This window comes from Lathyrus oleraceus, chromosome 2, assembly GCF_024323335.1.
Source record: "Lathyrus oleraceus cultivar Zhongwan6 chromosome 2, CAAS_Psat_ZW6_1.0, whole genome shotgun sequence".
Lineage (NCBI taxonomy): Eukaryota > Viridiplantae > Streptophyta > Magnoliopsida > Fabales > Fabaceae > Lathyrus > Lathyrus oleraceus.
The window spans coordinates 29,936,612-29,959,001 of record NC_066580.1 but is presented as its reverse complement, the minus strand read 5'-3'; the positions used below and the strand labels follow the sequence as shown (position 1 = coordinate 29,959,001).

Below are 22,390 nucleotides of genomic sequence, written 5' to 3'. Positions count from 1 at the left end.
ATCACTGAGCAGAGTGAACATGTCCTCTTGCTTATCAACAAGCGGAGCAGGATGACGAACAGGAGCCCGGGTAGCTCTGACATTGACAGTCTCTGCAGCAAGAGGCTGTCCATTGATCCTTATTCCTCTGAGTTCATCCCCGACGGCATAGTCGTTGGCGGGAGCATCAGTGACATTCTCATGAACGGGTGCACCAACAGGTGAAGCACGGTTGGACGTCTGAATCACAGTCTCTTGTCTCCGAACCAGGGCTCGTAGCTCTTCCTGACCTTGCGCAACCCCTTGCATCATCGTCATGAACTAGGCCATGTTTGCCCTCATCTCAGCGAACTCAGTTTGGACCTGATCCATGCCTCTCTGATGATTGAGTCTGGTTGAGTAACGATGCGGTCGACGGTCAGCAATCCTGTCTCAGTCAGGAACCAAAGTGAGAAGTCTCTCCAAACATGTCTATAATGCAAGAATGATATGTGCATGATATGCATGATGCGGATGCGGATGCTATTTTATCATGAATGATCCTGATAAAGGATATGCGTATGTGAGTTAACTTTTTTCGGTTTTTTTTCATGCATTATTATTTTTTGAAAAATAAACATGCTATGATGCAAATGATGCGAACATGACTGGTCAGGTTGTGCGTCTCAAGGCACAGGGTCAAAGCTTCGGCTTGAACTCTGAACCACAATTCATCTGAAACCCAAAGTCAACTGATAAATTGTCATCTGAAATAAACGGAACCCTCTGATCAATACCAGGGTCGAATCTCCGGCGTCCAGAAATAAAGATCCATAAATCCGGCTGAACCAAAGTCACCAACAGGATCACAAGTCACTAACTGTACCTGTAATAATGATCATTCCCTCCCCACTCACGGGTGTCATCTAGGCCAGGGTAAGGTCGAGAGAAACGCAGGATAAACAACCCTTTCAAGGATATCATCCTGTGCACACCCGATGTATGCACCGATAATACCCCCTCAGAGTCTGAACTGCTCGTGATATCAATGTTCCGCTAAGTAGCGCATACCACCCGCTTCCCATGAATCACTCTATTCCTAGGTTTCCTAGATTTCACTCATAGCCTGGGTATTGGGCCTTTTACCTCGAGTAACTCCCACCCCAACAGAGAGACACAACACAGCCAGCACATATGAATATGAATGAATGCAAACATTAATGCACACATAAATGCAATCAATAAACGAATGAATGCAATAAATAACAGCAAAAAGCAACCAAAACCCTAACCTAGAGAGCGCTAGGACTGACTCGCTTAGGGAAGATGGACCAGCAAGAGGTCAACTTCTTTGATCCCCAGCAGAGTCGCTAGCTGTCGCATTACGCGAAAAACCGGCGGGAAAACAAGAACAACAGAGCCGCCACCGTGCGTTATTTATCCCAAAAGAGGGAAAGGAAACGCTCAGAGTAAACCTGGAAAAAGCATGGTCTCGCGACCAAAGAGAATGGGATCGGGAGTCGGTTATGCGAAGGGAAGGTATTAGCACCCCTACGCATCCGTCGTACTCGACGGGATCCACGCACGAAAGGAAGGAAAATGGTTGCTAAACCACTGCTCATAAACAAACAAACACTGGCTGAAAGAGACACAAGAAAACAAACAAGACTGACTAGGCAGGATATCGCATCCCGGGCCTACTTAGTCTATCAAGCATAGACATCAGAGTCGAAGTAGTTCGGACTGGGGGAAAACATGCTCGCTAGGATGTCGCATCCTATGCATACGTATCTTCTTGGACGAAGAAGAATCAGAGCATCCGTAGCTCGGCTCACGCACACAAACAAAACAGACACAGGAAAATGTGGAATCCGAATGCCAATCGCTGGACTTACATCAGATTCTGAACCAAAACGCACCCACACTGGAAACCAGATGCCACTTGATGGACTTATACCGGACTCCAAGCACACAACGAGAGGATACGGAATGCCAATCGCTGGGCTTACATCCATCTCCTGACACACGCAAAGACAAAACAAAACGGGAGCCCGGAGAGATCAGTTCATCTCCTGCCTACGTACCTCATCTGGTATGAGGATCAGGGCGACGTAGTTCCCCTAAGGAGGGACACAAGACTAGCCTAACCAGATAACAGAGGGAGACACAACTAGGGAGACTAACTCGAGCCTAGATGTTATCATGCATAATCATCCCTAAGTCAAGGTTGCTATCTAACTTGCACAGGAAGCAAGCTAAACCTAAAGCACAGGCAATAGTAAAGCAAACAATTACAGATAGCACACACTATATACACATCAAGTGGGGCTCAAACAAAAGGTTAGGCTGCAAGAGCAAGCCAACTGGAAGGGTAATGTTAGCTCTTAACCTTGACATTGAGAGTCAAGGTGAAGCCAGATGAAAGGTGAGTGAAGATTAGACTTCACAGCTCTTATCCCTGGTCAGGGAGAGCTTCAGACAATGAAGTGTGGGTCCAAAAAGTGGGAAGCCTTCTACACTTATGACACTGACTCAACTGATCTTGGGTTAGTGTCCACAAGGCATCAACATGTGATGTGAGCCAAGGGATGACTCAACAGAATAGCAGGAGGTGGACTACACACCTCTTGTGTCTGCCAATTGCCTTAACAAAGGTCTTTTCCTGCTTGGGGACAAAAATAAACAAGCACAAACATTGCCTCTTAAGGAGGACTTCAGACAGGTGCCTGGCCAAGTAACAGGCCAGGTCTTCCAGACTACATGGAGAAGAGATCATTATACCTCAGTGCTCAAGCAAGCAAGCAAAGCAAACACAAGTTCACAAGGGAACTATAGCAACTAAGGTACCTGAAATCAATCCAACATAATCAGTACTCAGCTCAAACAAAAGGCAAACAGACAATGGTCTACAGTTAACTATACAGTCAAACAACAGTCAATGCACAAAGGTGCAAGCCACATGGCACAAACTCAAGTCTCAATGCCTACAAAATAAACTCAAAGTTAGTCATAAACAAGCAACAAGCCAACTCCAATTGAGTGCACATCATCAAGCATAAGCAATTTGTGCTCTTAACCTGAAACAAAGCTCAAATGTGAGAACACAAACCACTAGTACAAGACTAGGGTCAAAATGAGAACAAAAAGTCAAAACAGAACATGAAACTTATCAAAAATCAAGATCAATCAAATAAGAATCCAATCCAAGTGGTTTCACATTCATATCATTCACTAAGATCATTTCATAAGGCAAAGAGTACAAAACATGCAATTTAGAACCTCAAAGAACCAAACAGAAAGATTCAACTCAAATCAATTCACAAACATTTCAATAAATCCCCAAAACATTCATGGTCAAACAACATTCATAACATGACAATCATACCAAATTTCAGGTTATTTGAACCAAGGGAAGCAAGTCAATGAAATTCATCAAGTCAACACAAGTTCAAACAAGCTCATACAAGGCACCAAAACATGCATCCACTTCAAGCAATCATAAAACAGAGACCAAGCATGATAAATGAATGAAATCAAATCCATGGCAAACTTCAAGATGTCTATAATACACATGCCAAATTTCAAGTCCATCCAATTAACCACCAGAATTTCCCAAATCAAATATAATCATGACTCACAAAAAGTCAACAATTGGTCAAACATGGGAGAAATTATCAATCAAATAGGAAATGCACTCAAAAATTCCATAATAATTCACATGCATTATCAACATTCATAAGTATCCTCATGCAAAAATCCAGATTATTTTGAGTTCATATGGCATGGTAACAAAAATCATGAAGTTGCACAAGAAATGGTGTGACAGAAATTGTCACACCTCTAAAGATCATAGCATATCTCACAATCCAGGAACTCAAAAATCACAAATCATATACCAAAATCACCAGGGATGAGTCTAGAACACACATGTAAAATTTCAAGAATTTCTAATTAGGCATCATCATTTCATGATCAAAAGAGTAAGCATGGTGCGCAAAAGGACATGTGAAAACAAACCCTAGCCAATTATTTTTTCTACATGTGCACAAATTTATTAAAAATCAGAAAAAAAACAAGGATATCACCAGGATCATTCCACAAAAAATTGCATGTGATTTGGATAAAAATTGAATGAGATATGAATTATTTAGTGTCATGAAAAAATAAAAAAATGTGAAATGGAGCCATGTGAATCATGTAAGCATGTGAAAATAAAATGGAAAGGCCAAATGTGGAAACGGTGTGGGCAAGGATCGAAGGGAGGTCTGGATTTGAAAAAAAGGCACTCAAACACGCTGGCCATGAACAGTAGCGCGAAAACTGGATCAAAAAGCACTTTCTGGAAATTTTTTGAATGTTCTTCATGTGTTCTTCATGTTCATAGGTCCAAGAACAAATCTCCACCAAATTGGACAAAATTTATATCAATGGAAAGGTCTCACAGCGTACATCATGGATCTATAATTATTCTAGCCTAATTCCTCATGATTAAAAAGAATCGAAGCAAAACATAATCATGTATGAAACTTCAAATCCACATATCTCTCTCATTTCTCAACCAAAATCAGTGAAACGAATTGCAGAATTATCTACTAAGTACGATCTATCCAAATCATCAATCAATTTCATGAATCCTTGAATTCGAAAACTGACCTTAATTTGATGACAGTTGTGAAATCGATGTTGTTTGGCCTTGGAACACGAAAACAGATGCACTTTGATGTTTATGTTGATGAATGGAAGGAGAATCGTGGCTCAGTTGTGCTCAATCTTGCTCCAAATTCAAATTGCCATGGATGCCCATCAACTTCAACAGCTGCGATTTCTTCAATGTTTCTTCACTCCTTGCCTCAACAGAACTTCAATGATACCTGCAGATGATGAATCAAGCACGAACAAAGCAAAGGCAATGGTGAAATTCGATGGAAAAGTGAAAAAAGTTTTGAACAAAATTGAGAGAATTTGAGAGATTTTGATTTGGATCTGAGAGAATGAATGTGTTAATGTGATTTCTGTTACAATTAAGAACTTATATGATGTGTTAATCCAACTGTTAATCATGATTAGGCAAAGTGAATGAGATTAGTGCAAATGAACATGTTATGCAATTTGGCAAAAATGCCCTTTTTCAAATAGAACCAATGGAACAGTAAAAATGCATTTGAGGCAAATCCAAATTTCTGTTTAGGAGCTGTTGGAAGTGGTTTGGAGTGAAAATTGCATTTAGTTTTCAAATTCACCTTTTTTCCCACCAAAATTCAAATTGATCACTTGAAAAATGCACTTTTTATGTGATGACTTTTGATGAAATGTGATGAAGGATTATGATAGTACATGTCAAATGTGACTTGCTCAAAAAAGAATCACACAATTTGGCCAAATAGATCAAGAGTTATGCCTCCTTGAAGTTCAACTTTTCCTGAAAATGATTTGAACATAACTTGCTAACCACACATGAGAAATGAGTGTTCTTGGACTTTTTGGAAAGGTGAGAGCAAGATCTTCAACTTTCATGTTGGACAAAATTCCATTGGAAGCTTGTATGATGATGTAAATTTGAGGAGAAGACCTTTCCTTTTTTGGCAGTTTGAAATTACAGGTCACCTGCTATTTTTGGAAACTTTTCATCTGACCTCAAATTCTTCAATCTTGATCTTTGAAATGTCAAATGAGACTTGTATGGACATGAATGAGACCTTTCAAACCAACTCCCACCTTCAAATCCTTGATTTCAGGCACAGTTGACCACAGTTGACTTTCTAGGGTTTCAGATGAAATCCAGCTTGACTGTGGAGCTTTGATCATCCAATCTTTGGCCAAACCACTTCAAAATGATCCCTAGGTCATGTGAACTTGTTGAACCAACCATAGGGCTTTGTTTCAATAGGAATTGCACATGCTTGCTTGCTTGACTGATTCTCCTGATCAGTTGACCTAATCCTGTCTAATGGCTTGCACTTGGGCAAAGGGCAATGCAATGCTATGCAGTGAACTATGATATGTTAATGACCTAATCATGAAAATGTATGTACAAAAAAGGAGGTGCAAATTTGAGGTGCTACACAAAACAAAACTAACCTCTAACCTACTAACTATTGACTTTTAATTTCAAGTTTTATCTTAATGCAATTTACTTTTAGCATTTTATTTAATTTTGCCATTGTACATATCTTTCTAATTGTTTATGTTAATGCAATTTTTACTTTGTACATTTGGACCATATTGTGTGATATATTTTATTTGTATATACTTTGTTTGTTTGTGTGGTATTTGACCATTATTGTACATAATAATCATAAAAAACCATAAAAAACTTTTGAGTCGACTGTTGGTTTGATCTTGAGCAAATGACTTAGAATTTAAGCAACCTTCTTAAGCTAAAGGACTTGGCCAATGCCAACCTGTTGAAGGACCAAATGCTTTCAATTTGAACTTCATCTGATACATCTTTGAAGACCCCTCTAAGGTTCATCTGCAACATGATCATTGTGAAGTTGTTATTTTGAACTTGTGACTTGTGGAACTTATCTGTTACATGGGCTATTTCTGAAGAAGATCATGGAATGGATAAGCTTGGATGAGGCCATCTTTATTTGATGCCTTTGCTCTTCAAGATAAATATAATTGTGCATTTGTGTGTTGCTTGATTCTAAAAGTCCAAGGGAATTCTGGGTTTCTATTGATATTTTTGTCTATTGGATTGCTACCCATATGGTCAGATCTTTTCAACTCTAAACTTTTAAAATTTTATGCATAGGGTAGTCTCTTAATCTTCTCCCCAATTCTTTAATTTCAAAATCTCTCCCTCCATTTTTCAAAATCTTCTTTGTGTGAACTATTTATATTCTAAACTTTGACCACTTTTGTAAAAAGAGATAGAAACTTTGGCCTTATGCCATTGCATTTTCAAATTTATTTTCTTAAATCAAACTTGTGAACAAACTTAACAAATACTTGACTTAAACTTTCAAAAAACCAAAAAGAACTAACTCATTCAAACCATTTTAGGCCTTTTTGCCTTTCAAACTTAAATTTTGTTAAAATCAACACACTCATTTTGAAAATTTTAGCACAAACTACGATGTTTTGATCCCTCATTTTTATGTTGGTACGTAGGCACAAGTCCAAAGGTCTTGTCAAACACAAAAATATAATTAATGAATTATTTTCTCACCCCCCCATTCTATTTGTTTTTAAACACCACTTTGTACAAAATACATATGCACACAAAAAGGGCTCCCTAGGAGTACCTAGGACACTTTTGATGCTAACACCTTCCCTCGGTGTAACCAACCCCCTTACCTGTGATCTCTGACTTTTATTAGTTTTTATTTGAAAACTTTTTACTTATTGGGTTTTGTTTGTACTTTTTCCCTTTTCCATTGGAAACAATAAAAGCGCGGTGGCGACTTTTGTTAATTAATCTCTAGCTTGTTAATAGCTTGATGATCATGAATTTCCCGCTACACCTAGCTCTGGTGATGTGTTGGCATGCCTCCTGACCATCTGATCATGTTTAAATGTTTTAATCTGAGTCATTACTTTTACATACCATGTGTGTGGCACGTTGACTAGAGTGCATCGTGGATAGCACACGCTTGGTCATCATATCTTCCACCTCAATTAATGAGGGAGATCTGATGGCCCTTGTTTTTCCAATTTCTTTTTATTTTTCTGAATTTTCATTTAATTGCTTTACTTTGTTTAATTCATCAAAATTTCATTTTTAATCCAAAAAATATGGGACTTTCACCAAAAATATTTAAATATTTTTTTCTTCCATATGATGAATTAAAATTATTTTTTGGATTAATTTTGATATTTTTCATGAATTCAATGTTTTGTGCATATTTTTAATTGTTAAAAAATACTTAAGATTTTTCAAAAATAGTGAAATTTTTTGTCTAAGGTCCTTTGACCTTGTTTGACCTAGGATAAATCCCTTGGCCATTTATTTGGTGTTTTGAAGGGATTTTAGGTTTTGACCAAATGAAAATGTATTTTAATTCATTTCTAAATTGTTTTTTAATTGATTAAATGTTTAAAAATGTTGTTGAGCAATTTTGATGGTCTTCTGATGTTTGACTTTCTGTTTGGGCTTTGGTCAAGGTTGATTTGACTTTTGTTAGATCAAAACCATTGGATTTAGGGGATTGATGAGATGTACATTTCATCTCCCAAAATGAATTGATGGTTTTGATTTGATGAAATTCCTCCCATGATCAATTTGGGTTTCTATCTTCCCCTCCCTCTTCATCTTCATCCCTATTCGTCCTCATTCCTTCCTTTGAACAATGAAATCTCTAATGTCAAAAGGCTAATTGATTCATCAATGACCTTGTGTCAGATGAATCAATAAAAGTATGACTGAGATAGGTCCCTCCCTCTTGATCTTTTCTTTTAGTGTGTGGTATGTTTTCGGAGTTTGGTTCTTCATACCAAATCCCTGACCTGCATTAACACATAAATTTGTATTGCCCGACCTCAGATAGTTGTGACTTCTACATAAGTCCAATTACGATTGCTTAACATAGAGCTAAATTTGACCCTCATGGCATAACATTCTAGTAGGTGAGATTGTAAGTCTCCCATTATTCATGGCATTGTATGAAGACTTGATATTTTTTCCTTTTATGAGAGCTAGTGGCATACTTGTTAAATTATCCAAGTTGGAGCCCTTCTCATGGAAGATGTCTTGGTTTAAGGATTCATACTCGTGAATGAATGGTTGAGTGTTCTCCAAAGAATGACTTAATCAATTAAAAATCACCACTAACATTTGACTAATTCTTGTTAATATTGCTTTACTTTCAAGTCATTTACTTTATGCAATTTAAATTTCATTCATTTATCATTCGTTTCCATTTACATTTCATATAACTTATTTATGTTTATGTCATTTTCACTTGGGTCATTTGAGCCATATCTTGTGATTGTGTATATTGTTTGTGTGTTCTGATTTTGTTTATGGTCTTTGGACCTTAAAAATACTTAATAATAACAAAAACACAAAAAAACATCTGGTGGACTATTGATCTTGACATGGACTTTTGGACTTAGGATTAGGCAACATTCTCTATGCAAAAGTACCTGGCCAATGCCAACATTTTGTGAATTAAGCCTTCATCTGATGCAAGCCTTGGGATTTGTTTGAATTCATTTTCTACTTTGTCTTTATACCTAATTGTTATTTTTATCTTGTGTCTGATACTTTGTTCTAAGTTGATTAAGGAATGTTTCATATGATACATGAGAAGACAATGAAGACTTCTAGCTATTGGATTTGCTTGCTTGGATATGGCTATATTTATTTGAGGCCTTGATCTTTAATATGTATAGATATTGCTTATTGCTTGTTGCTTATTACTTCGTCAAAGTCCAAAGGAAAACGGGTTTCTATATGACATTCTTGTCTGTTGGATTGCATCCCATTAGTCAGATCTTTTCAACCCTTAACTTTTAAATTTGTTCTTAGGGTAGTCTCTTCATCTCCTCCCACTTCTTAAATTTCAAAATCTCCCCCCTTTTCAAAAAAATTCTTTGCTTGTGATTTCAAACTTAGACCTTATTTTAATGATTAGAAACTTTGGCCTAATGTCACTGAATTTTCAGACCCTTTCTTTAATCAATTTTTTTAAATAAATTTAATTATATTGACTTAAAATTTCAAAAGACAAAAAGAACTAACAACTTCATTCAAACTTTTGGATCTTTGTGCCTTTCTTATTAATTCTTTTGTTAAAAAAAATTCACCAACATTTTGAAATTATCCTTGTCTTCTTGAGTCTATTTGACTAAAACCTGATTACAGACACCACAAAGACAAATCATCCTTGTCTTCTTGAGTCTATTTGACTAAAACCTAGTAACTAAAGGAAACCACTCAAACAAATTTGAGATTTACAAGTCGTGTTTACAAAGAATGCTTATAAGAAAGAAGATTAACACAAGTTAATACAATGAATATTTCACACACAGTAACGAGCAAAAAATCTTATGTGTTTACAAAACTATACACATAAATAATATGGTTTAGCAAGAGCGTGTGTAATAGCGTTATCAAATCATTAACAACTTCTTCTAATCTTCAAGTCTCCTTTATATAGGCATATAAAAGAATCGTTGAAGGGTAGAATTGGAATATTGAATTGCATTTGTCTCTTTCATAACGGTTTTCATATAGGAGGAAAAATGGTACAATAGTATTGTCCTTAGCCCACAAAATCAGTTTAGTGGAGGAAAGGTTGATCTTGTACTATGAAATATTTTCCTGATGCAAAACATTTTGATCTTATCTTCTAATCTTCAGAGGATTATGATGAAATGATGTTGAATCATGCTTAGAACGAACAAGATACAAGTTGATAGAATCTTCAGAACCTTGGTCTATAGAGTCTTGACACAGTTCCTCAGAACCTGGTCATCAGAGTCTTAAGATTTTAATCTTCAGAAACATTAGAACTTGAGCGCATAATCTTGAAGGTAGACAAACCTTCAAAATCTCCTCAATCAGACTCACAATCATAGGCTTTAACATGAACGTTCATCAGAGCCATTGTCTAAGAGCTTTCTAGAACTTGACAACATCTTGTAGAACACTTGTATCTCCTCCCAGTTAGAGTGTGTTGATTTCAGAATCTAATGATGTCACATGTCATTACTTCAGAGTTAGAACCTTTTAGAAAAATCTACACACTAGATAAAAAACCATTAGTGTACAAATTTATTCTCTAAGAAACAATGGATTGTTATCATCAAAACTAAAAGGCCAGATGCATAACCAAATCTTGTTTGAACATTCACAACCCCCTATTTCTTTCTACACCCCTTTATGTTTTTAATTTATTTAGTTTGGTTTTAATTAAGTCATTTAGTTTATTTATTTTAGGGTATTATTATTAGAAGAAGAAAAATTAAATTACCGAAAAGATTAAACATAGAGTTTATTAAAAATGAAAAATAATATTTTTATTTTCTTTGTAAATTGTCTTTTAATGAACTGAAAAACTACAAACATTTTATGATAAACACTTCACCTAAACTAATTAGAAGGTTCTCATTGAGTATAATGGATGTGAGGGATGTTAATACTTTCCCCTCATATAACTGACTCCCGAACCCAAAACTGGTTGCGAGGACCATGTTTCTATTCTTCAAGGGTTTTATCGACATTTCCCTTTAAAAATAAAAACTTCGGTGGCGACACTGTAGTTATTTCGAGCGTTAGTACGCTCAGTTATTTACTGCACTGCGACACAGTAGTTTCTTGATTGTATGTAATTTGTGATTATTGGACAAGATCAAACACTGAGTATAAACACCCAGGTTATAATTTTTTACAATGATAAGCATGTGAGCTCATTTCACAACCTAAATTAGTTATATTATTACAACGACATCCATAATTAATAGATCTTTGAAAAATGAAATTGGTTTATGATATTATTAAACACATATGCATCAATAACTGTGAGAAACGAAAATGAATAAGTTAAGAACTGAAATACGATTATGTATCTTTTTTGCGAATAACAAAAACAGTATATAGAAATGGCTATATTAGAACAAAATTTGAAGGAAAGTTTTTGTTTATTTATAATTGAACATAAATACACTTACATAAAATAACATAAATACAACAAACAAAGATCCCTAGAACACTTTTAGAGTAATGTAAACGATACTATTAATTCCTAATTTTGGAGCACCAATCTTGATAATTGTTCCTTCACGTAGGCTTCTACAATCACAAAAATTTCTCCATTGCCCGCCTATCTTGAAATATTTGTTTGAATCAAAAACCAAATCAACTGTGCATAACCATTTATGTCCAGAATCATCAACCAACGAAAATTCTGTACAATCGGATGTCATCACTAACTCACCAAACCCATTAAAAGATATTTCCTGCAAAATTATAAAATAAGTCATTAAATGATTTAGGCCATAAAAAAATATTTAATGGGTTTACAAACAAAATCGTCTATATCAACACCAATACCAGATATCCAGATGTAACATCAGACACATTCAACCACTTCACAAATGCATGTTGAAAATAACCCTTTTCATGATGATATGATAGAGGTTCACGAAACCTTGCCACACCAAAATTGTTATGGTGTTGGGAATCTTCACGATGAAGGATGTATTTACGTGGTGGATCATAATTTGGTATTGCAACATCTTTTCCGAACCTGTCTTTCAATCGCATAACAAACCTACTAGGTTCTAAATACACCAAAGTTACCCAAGCACCAAATCTAAGATTATAAAACTTATATAACTCATACCACCCTCGTGTAAAATAGAATTTATTCTCCTTTTGTTGCACCAAAACCTCAAATTCATTATGGTTACTATCATTTAAAGTAACATAGTCGGTGACCTTCGATCCAAAATCCTTAGTAAACAGAGATGGTAGTTGGGCAATACTCTAGATCAAAGAAGTAAACAATATGTTAGAAAACAAAACAAAACAAAATTAAAGCCAAAAGTTAAATTCTTAAATAAAAAATCAAGGACAATTTATTACTTCGTAGGGATCAAATGAAATGCAGTATGTTCTAAACTTCAACATAATGATTGTTGAGTACAATTCTTCATCATTAGAAACAGAGTTCTCCATAGGTTCTGTTAGGTTTTGAGAAAAAAAATATATAAGAAAAATTGCAGTCATTAATTGACCATATAACACAAAAGATTTAAAGAGAAAAATACATTACAAACCTTTCATACTAAGGAGAGCAAGAGCGGTGTCATGACAATTATAAGCCATATATGATATGGGTAATGATAACCCAAGATAGTTTTGTTATGGAGGAGAAGGGTATGAAGGAGCGATGCAAAATGAATTTGGGTATGAAAGAGTAATGAATTTGGGTATGAAAGATTAATGCAAGATGAATTTAGGTATGAATGAATAAGGGTGTGAAGGATTGGGAAATTTATATAGAGAAAGGGTGGCTTGGGGTGTGTTGGAAAATGGTATGTGCAATAAATGTGCCTTGGAAATTAGGATTCGAAAAAGTGGAGGGAAATTAGGGTTGTTAGAGTGGTTAAAGACTATCTTCGGTTTTTATATAAAAAGATAAGGATGTGATCTTGAAATAGGTCACTCTCATTAATAATATCCTTGTTTTTATTTGAAAAATAGATCTATAAATATTTTAAAAAATATATCAAAAGAAGAAAATTAAAAAAAAATTCATATAATATGACTTTTACACGTCTAAAATAGAATGAAATATAAAAAATAATTTAATATAATAAAAGATATTAAATTAGTTCAATGTCTTCGAGAAGTTTTAAAAATTCTTTATCAGTCAAATTAGTTCAAGTAACGTAACATAACAACCAAGTAATACAATATATTAGTAATAAAAATTATATTTTAATTAGAAGTAGTGTTTTATTTCAGGAAAATATTTTATGTGTTTATAAGAATGTTGACAGATACACGTCAATTAGCGAACCCGATCACCCAACCCATATACAATTTATTCTAATTCAGTAATATTTGGGTCCAACTCGGACCAGTCTATTCAAACCCAATAACATTTAGTTTAGATAGAATATCTGATATTTTGACTAAGAGTATCTAGGGATACAAATCAATCCATAAACTCATTTACAAACATACACTTTAACCCATCCCATTAAAACTTGGGGCCAATGCAAACCAACCTATTTAAACCCAATAATATATAGTTTGGGTTGTAGATTTATTATTTTGAATATACAAACCCGTGAACCTAATATGTTCACATGCCATAAAATTTACTTTTTATAAGTTTTATAGCTTGACTCTTACTATACAAACATCTTTACAATAATTTAATTTTTATTAATTGTAAAAATCGGAGCCTTAATCTAACTTGAGATGTGATTCATTTATTTAAGTGAGATATCTCTTACCCTTTCAATTCTATTTTATAAAATATGTATTTTCTTTCACACTTGATTCAAATTATGAAAAATTTTAAATATTAATTCCGTATAACTTGATCTTTCGCTTAAAGTATCTCTCATTTATCGGCTTCATGCTTGAGGGCATGTGTAGTTCATTGACTCTCATTTAAAAAGACTCTCCCTTATATGACTAATTATTAAGGGTATTTGTACAGTCCCTTAATTAAGATCAGATCCAAACCCAGACTTTGTTGAGTCCTCTCTGATCTCAAACAACCACAACGGCAATACCAAGCTAGAACAACATAAAAAGACTACTATGGAATACACATTTCACAAAGGTTGGGAGAAGGGTCCCACCACAGATGGTGGCCCGTTGTAAATAAGGGTGTGGTTGTATGTGCCTTCTTTACCACTATGGGCTATTAGTCATGGTAAAAATACACTATCGCGTAACATACCACTACAATTGTATAAAACAACTGTAGTAAAAGGTTGATGTCAGGGATTCGATACCTAGTGCATGGATTTTGAAGATTTCATAACATTCCACTATATTTCTAGATTCTAATCATAGTGAATGACTTAGCACATAATATTTCACCACAGTTCTAGATTCTAATTGTGGTGATATGCTTACATGAATTTGTTATAACTTATGTAGAATGATTATTTCACCAACTTATTACTAAACATATAACCTTTCAATATCATTTAAAAATAAATAATATTAAAATTTAAGTTATATTAGAAGAACAAGTTACACGAATCAATGTTGTACAAGCTTTGTACAACCCATTATCCTCATTTTTCTCTTTAACTATTAGAACTTATTTCAATGCTTCTAATTCTTCTACTAACACTTCCCTCACCTCTAGATAATTTTGCTAAATATTATTTATTTTGTTGATAAAATTAGAGGTGGATAAAGTGATAGTCAAAGAATTAGAAGCATTGAAATAAGCTCTAATCGTTAAAGAGAAAAATAAGGATAATGGGTTGCAAAGAGCTCGTAAAACATTGATAAGTATAAGTTGTTTTCTAATATAACTTAATATCTCATTTTATAATTTTTTAATACATATTCAGTAAGGGAATGGAAAAACACTTAAACCACAAGCGATATAATAAACTCATCTTCTATGACATGTTGATTGAACATAGTGAAAGTTGAAATGTACAAGGTATAACATTAAAAATAAAAAATAAAACATCAACAATAACCCAAACATTTACAACAAAGCTCAACAAAAATATTGTTCCTTTTGATTAGCTACATTAGATAAAACAACATTTGGAAAATATTTATTTTGTGCATAGGTAACTTGTGGAACAAGATACTCCAGAATGTGTTCCATCATCTGGCCTATTAGCCAAATTTCATGAAGAAATCTGATTGCGATTGTGTTTGTTTTTTAGAAGATTTGTTTAGTTCTAGTTTCTGCTAAAGTGCTTGACAAAAGGATTTAGTTGTAAGTAAGATTTTCAACACATGCTTCTGTGACATCTTAGCGTAAGGTTTGGGTGATGATTATCTTCAGTTTTCCTTCAAATTTGTTGTGATGATACCTTTTTCAGAAGATGCAGAAGTTTGCTTTTGGAAGAAGTTTGTTTTGTTAATCGAAATCAATTTGGAAAAGATTTGGATTTGATTTAGCCAAAGAAAATTTGATTGGAATTTCTTTGATGGAAGGGTTGGTTCATATTTATTGTCTCCAGGATTTACTCTACAAAAAGATATATATTACATGAAGAGAGTTAATTTGAATGTTTTGGTGCAACATGTGGAACACGATGTTCCAGCATGTATGTAGTGCAACATATGGTCCTTGTCAGTAGGCCATGATGAATGTTGTTAGGTACGAAATTTTTTATTGTTTTCAATCAGACTTGTTGCTATATTTTACAAATGCATTTATGTGAATTTGTTTGTTAATGATTGGTTGAGATCAATTCTATTTAAATTTGAATTTAAATCAAAACAAATCATATCTTTTGGAGGATCTTAAGAAATAAATCAAAATAAAATCTCCTATATTGGACGAGATTAAAAGCTGCTAATGCCCATTGGAAAAATCCCAAAAGAAGCATTACTATATAAGAAGACTCAAACCTAGTGTTTAAGGTGTGCAAGTGTTGAAGACTATTTGTGTTAGAGTTTCTACTTTTGAGATTTTGTTTGAGTTTTGGTTGTGCATCACCCTAGCAACTGAATTCATATCTTAAGGCATAAAGTTTGGGTTTAGTTGAGTTATAAACCTTTATTCCAAGATACTAATTATATAAGCTTGAGAACAAAGTATTTGTGTTAAATGTACACCATACTATTTCTTCTGTTATAAGGCATAATAGTTAATTTGTTTAATTGAGTTGTAATTCAACATTCTCTAAGTTTTTTATTGAAGTGTGTCACTTGGGATTACAGATTAAAAGAAAGTGAGAGGGATTCTCATATTTAGAGGGAGACTTAAATAGAAAAGAAATAGGATTGAGTGTCCTCAGATGTAGGTGTGGTTTCACCAAACTAGGTTAACAATTATTTATGTTCTTCATTGCTTTAATTATTATTTGTTATCTGCAAACTGGTTTTTTATGGTATACAATGTCCCAGACATCGTGTCTGACATTTGTCCCCAGAATCTATCATATGTCATAAACTAGTTGTAGATGTTGTCATACGCATTTGGTCAAACATTTGTCCTTGCCTTAAATTTTTTTCAAAATACATCCACAATAAAACCAACATTTAGCTTTATCAACAAAAATAAAAACTTACCATAACAAAATAGCAAGATACCTCAACAAAAAGATCAACATGCTTCGCCATAAAGATATAGAATAACACAAACAACAAAATTTATCAAAAAAGATATCAAAATGCCTAAATAATAACTTCCATAATAACGTAAACAACAACATATACGAGCTAAAAAAACATCAATATACCTAAACAATAACATTCACAATAACACAAATAATGACAAAGGATTTATGCAAAAAAAATAACATACCTCGACAAAAACATTAACATATCCCAACAAAAACATAAAAAATATCATGTAACTGAAATATGAAGAAGTCAAATAAATGATTTTGGTGTTTCCGTCTTGCATGTTGTGTAACACCTTTCATATGCAAGGTCGCAAGTGCACAACAATGAAAAGTAATATAGTAAGATAGAAACCGCATAGAGATGAGTTTGAGTACTGATTTTTATCCTAACGGTGTGTAGCTAAAGAAAACGAAAAGTTTGTGGATTCAGTGCAAATTGAAATAAAATTAACAGATAATAAAAACAAGACATGGGGTAGTGATCATGTATCTTAACTCACCCTATTGATCATCCAAAATTGAAATACTGGTATGCAGATAACATAACACACGTGGTTGTTAACCCAATTTTGTGTAGAACAACACCTACGTCTGTGGGCTACCAAGCCAGGGAGGAAATTCACTAAATAGTATTAGTTTGTAGGCATTTTGTAGACTGTCTCCAATTTACAGTTGACACCCTAATCACTACCCGTTATTAACTTCGACCTAAGACTCTCCTAGGTGTGAGACCCTTCTCACCTCCCTATATATCACAATAGTTATACTTAAACAATTTTAAGAAATTCAAAAGTCACACTTCACACACACACACACAACCACTCAATGCTTAAAAGCTTACGAGTACTTTACAAAGCTTACCAGCAATCAACACAGTCCTACTCATATATCAGGAAGATATTTGAGAGGCTCACAAATAACTCAAACTCTAATATAATCAATTATATTCTCTTCTTCGTACCCAATTAGGTTTTGATACATTCTATATATAGCTATAAAATGAATTCGATTTGGGCCTTGTACTTCACATGAATCAGCCATACAACATTAGGTTATCAATCAAAAGTTTCCTAAAATGTCTCAATATTTAGAAACTAGAATTTGTTAACCACAATTAGAATCTCTGATTCCTCAATCACGAACGTCACATGGGAATGCTTAATATTCCTAGAATATTCTATAGACAGTTAACCCCCCAAACATTACCAAGTGTAAAACCTATTTCAGATAAGATGTCACAACCACATATTCTAACATCTTGTTCAAGATGTTTCAACTAAGTTAGTTTTACCAAAATTACTGCCAATCAAAACAACAAGGAATTAACAATCTCCCCCTTTGGCAAATTTTGGCTAAAATAACCAATTACACCTTGCACACCTACAATACAGTCCAGGTTAACACCATAGGACTTAAACTGAAACTGATCAAAATCAAACACACAGAAAAATATAGGGGTGCTCAGGCAATTACATCAGTCAGCGTCAATAGTCAGTACTCCCCCTGTTTAACATAAACAGGACTCCCCCTCAAGGGAACATCCAAGACAATATTAATTGTCCAAGTCCAAACAACAAAGGCATATGCAACAAAAGAACAATAAGCCTCATAAATAAGAGAACCAAGGTTCTTCAGGAACACCTACAGATAAGATGTCATGACATTTGGTCTGACATCTACATAAGCACCAACAGTAGTAGCAACATCTACTACAACACAAAACAGACATGAAAATCAATCATGCATACACATCCTAGTTTACCTCACATATCAGAGGCATATGCAGTAGGAAGAGCTTCACAAGTCACACCAAAATATTGATGTCACAAAACCTAGTTAGACATAACAACACCACAACCTAGATAGTGACAAGCACATTCAGGTAGAGGTTAGTGGTTAGTGGTCGGTTAGCACACATAATACTCCCTATTTTTAGCCATAATCTGACAAAGGTAAGCATCTACCCAAAAACAAAACAAAGCTAAATTCATAAACTGCAAGATCCCATACAAGGGGGCACACAAGGGTGAAAAATATCCTGTTCACAGACCAAAAGCCACACAAACAAATAAAACAAGACTGCAATAAGATATCTTTCTAACTATCTGAGCCAGTTGTTGCATACTCTTCTCCTTCATCTTATTTCTCTTTATCAGCATCATCTTCACCAGCATAATCCTCATCATCATTTCCTTCATTAGCATCACCATTATATACAGATTCCTTATTCTCCTCTTCCATCATAGCCTTCATCAATGTCTCCAGTTTAATCTTTGTAGTAGTGTTAGATCTGATGGAGTCCTCCAGCTCTTTACATGTGTCCTTCAGCTGAGCAAAGACACTCTTCTTGGAGGTGGCAAGGCCAGGTGTCTGAGAGGATGTCATAACAATGTCTGGGACATGAGTTCCTGCAAAGAGTTTGTAGTGGAGTGATAAGGGGGAATCCTTTTTATTCACACTGTCAATGGGAAGCAAAATACCAGGATGTTAATTTAAGATGATTCCACAGATGAGGGATGGAAAACAAATGGGCATTTTTACAGCAGTAGAGAAGGCTTGTTTCAACACTAGTTCAAATATGTATTTTCCAAAGTCAAATGATCTTTTGGTACCAACAACATAAATAAATTTTCCCAGACCAGTAGAGATTGTAGAGGTATGACTAGTAGGCACCCAATTGGTAGTGTCGATCCTATGAAGGATGACATATTTAACACTTGGCTTACCAGCAGATAACTTCCCTTTGTTTGTCCAATGTCTAACCTGCTTGGCCGTGATCTCTTTGCACACCTGATCATCAGTAACTCCCAGCTCAACCTGAGGTTCATCTATTCTTCCTAGAAATTTATTGATCACAGTTGGGGAGAATGTTATAACATTTCCTCTCACATAAACTTTACCATAGTCAACACTCATCTTATCATCATATCCATCAGGGATAGTCACCACAAACTCCTTTACTAAGTTTTCATAACAAGGTCCAAAGTGTGTGACAGTTTTCATTAGCCCAGCAAATTCTATCAGTTCCATGACCTCATTACACTTAAGGGCATCCTTCCCCAATTCCCTTTCTAGAGCCACCCTTCTCTGAATGACATACTTCCACCTTTCTGAATTCTTCACAAAATGTAAAGAAGCATTGTCCAGTGGAGCTTTGGACCTAGTATCATGAGATTTCTTGTTAGCAGATATTTTTATAGGGGTGATGTCATGGACATCCTGTGCAACATCAAACTCAGAATCACTAGAGGAGACAACTTTCCTCTTTCTAGTATGGGTAACAACTTTACTTCATGACCTAGTGGGTCCAACAAGAGATTTTCCTATGAAGCTTCTAGAAGGAGTACCTTTCAACCCACCAGCTTTTCTCTTTACTTCCCTAGAGGGAGAATCTTCAAAAGAAATAGTCTTTCCTTTATGTCTATGTAATATCTTGGCAATACTAGGAGTAACAATGTTTGTAAGGGGTTCTTCATCAGAAGTAAGTTCTTCAACATTGACAACAAGCTCAACTTTATTTTTACTTCTTCCCTTATGAGCAGCATGATTAGGAAAATTTTCCTCTGCTTTTTCACTTGAGTCATTGTTAGGGCTTGGATCTTTTGTCAAAGATGTTTGAACATATGGAAAAACATCAGAGTTCACTTCTTTCAAGACAGATGCAACAAACTTCCTAAAATCCTTATAAGAGGCACTTCTTTCTACTTCCATGGGGTTTACAGAGTCGTCGGCATGAATACTAGGGTTTCTTAATTCAAATCCTTTTAGCCTAGCTTCTTTTTCAAAAACATTTTTATCTTTACTGGGGATTATAGGTTCAGAAGACTTACTAGAAGTCTTTACAATTTTTGACACAAATGATGTAAATTTCTTTGGAGGAGGGGGGTGAACTGTGGATAGAGGGTCGACGTCCAAAAATAGATATTATAGGTTGATCATTTGAAATGGTGCATTTTCCCTAGACGTTGGTGATGAGGATGCATTAGTTTTAGCTGGGACATGCATGTGAGTGGGTGAAGATTATTGAGACATGTTGGTAGACACTTTTTCGTAGCGGAGTTTTCGTTACCTTTAGGTTTATTGACTAGACCAAAAGTAAACATACAATTCGAGTCGCCACCGCACTTTTATTTGTCCAAAGGAAAGGCTAAAAAGCGAACAAAATCTAAGGTAAGAAGTTTTTCAAATAAAAAATTAATAAAAATGTCAGAGATCTGGGTAAGGGGGTTGGTTATGAAATGGGAAGGTTTTACGCACCCAAGACATCCTTAGTATTCTAAGGGAACCCTTTTTGCAAATATGTGTTGTAGGTTGGTATTTGTGAAAAGATTTGTGCAAAAGATTGGAGGGATGAGAAGAGAATAGATTATATTTACAAGTTTTGTTGTTTGAATGGATGAACCCATTGCCTACGTACCATCACCAAGGTAGGATATAAACCTAGTAGTTCGGGGTAAAAATCTCAAAGATTAGTGAAATGATTTGATCAAAAGCCTTAAGGTCTTTTGTTATCAAAGGGAGAAAACCCAACCTAAACCAACAATCCACCATGTGAGGAAGGCTTCAACATGCTAGTGAGGGGTTAACCCTATAATAAGCATGGAAGACTTATAATCCAACCACTGAGAATGAGGTGAGATTTACATCAACCACTATGATAACTCAAACCTATGACTAATGTTTTCGAAAAGTTTTAACAAGTGGCCATTGAAACCACAACAACAACTTGAAGTGAGTTATATTTACAAGTTAGATTTATTTACAAAATAAGGTCAAAGTTGGATTAAATGTTTACTCACAATGAGTATTGATGAAAAGAGTTTGAAAAATCAAAGGCTTAAGGCCTAGGTTTCTAATTGAAATAAAGTCAAAGTTTAGAAAAAAAGATTTTTGGATTGGTTAGAGTGGGGAGAAGAAGAGTAGGGCTAGTCCTAAAGCAAACAAAGATAAGAGAGGAAAGATAAACCCTTGGAGTTCCTTTTCTTGGAATCATAGAGATGATTCAAGATACCCCTTTCCTTTGTACTTAGCACACACAAACAAGCAATCAAACAATTTGAATTCAATCTCCTAGGATCTCCATTTGGCTTGTCTTTTAACTTGACTACTCATGACAATGGTCCTCTTTTCACAATCTCAAAGTGGGATCCCTATCACATAAAATCAAACATCAAAAAAGTTCACAACACAATAAGAGGAATGGACAAAGAATAAGTTGGGAGGAGAAGTCCTTTGAAGTCAACTTTGAATTTTAGCATTTTAAAGGCATGAGGCCTAGTTGATCTTCAACCATTTAGAATTCTAAAGGCATGAGGCCTAGTTGCTCTTGAACTCCTTTAAGCATGGGTAAGTCATAGTTCTAAGTCCTTTCTCCTTTTGCATTTGGTTCACATAAAACAAACACAAAGCAAACACAAGATAGCAATATATTTATATACAATAATGAGCTCAAATGATCAAAAGAAAAATGACATAAGCATAAAATATGTGCTCAAGTGAGCAAAAAGAAAATCAATATGAATAAATGAGCAAGAAAGAAATGGCATTAAAAGTAAATGACAAGAAAATTAAATGCTCAAATTAAAGTAAGTAATTAGTGAAGGTTATGTTAGCTTGTCATAAGACAATGTAGCGCTATGTTAAGTAATCGTAAGTGGACTAATATAGTAGTCACACCTATCTGAGGCCG

At 34.7% G+C, this 22,390-nt stretch overlaps 2 protein-coding genes across 2 annotated transcripts; both read right to left on the bottom strand.

Annotated features, from left to right (window-relative positions):
• Positions 1-11,528: 11,528 nt before the first annotated feature.
• On the bottom strand, positions 11,529-12,890 carry LOC127117859 (uncharacterized). Its single transcript, XM_051047981.1, has 4 exons — positions 12,688-12,890; positions 12,494-12,591; positions 11,960-12,394; positions 11,529-11,865 (listed from the first exon to the last, which is right to left on the bottom strand). The coding sequence occupies exons 1-4, from the start codon at positions 12,734-12,736 to the stop codon at positions 11,611-11,613; spliced, it is 837 nt and encodes a 278-aa protein (XP_050903938.1). The 5' UTR covers positions 12,737-12,890; the 3' UTR covers positions 11,529-11,610.
• A 5,950-nt stretch (positions 12,891-18,840) lies between these two features.
• LOC127121742 (uncharacterized) lies at positions 18,841-20,412 on the bottom strand. The gene is made up of 3 exons (XM_051052187.1): positions 20,014-20,412; positions 19,428-19,920; positions 18,841-19,109 (listed from the first exon to the last, which is right to left on the bottom strand). Exons 1-3 carry the CDS (start codon positions 20,410-20,412, stop codon positions 18,841-18,843), a joined length of 1,161 nt encoding a protein of 386 aa, XP_050908144.1.
• Positions 20,413-22,390: the final 1,978 nt, after the last annotated feature.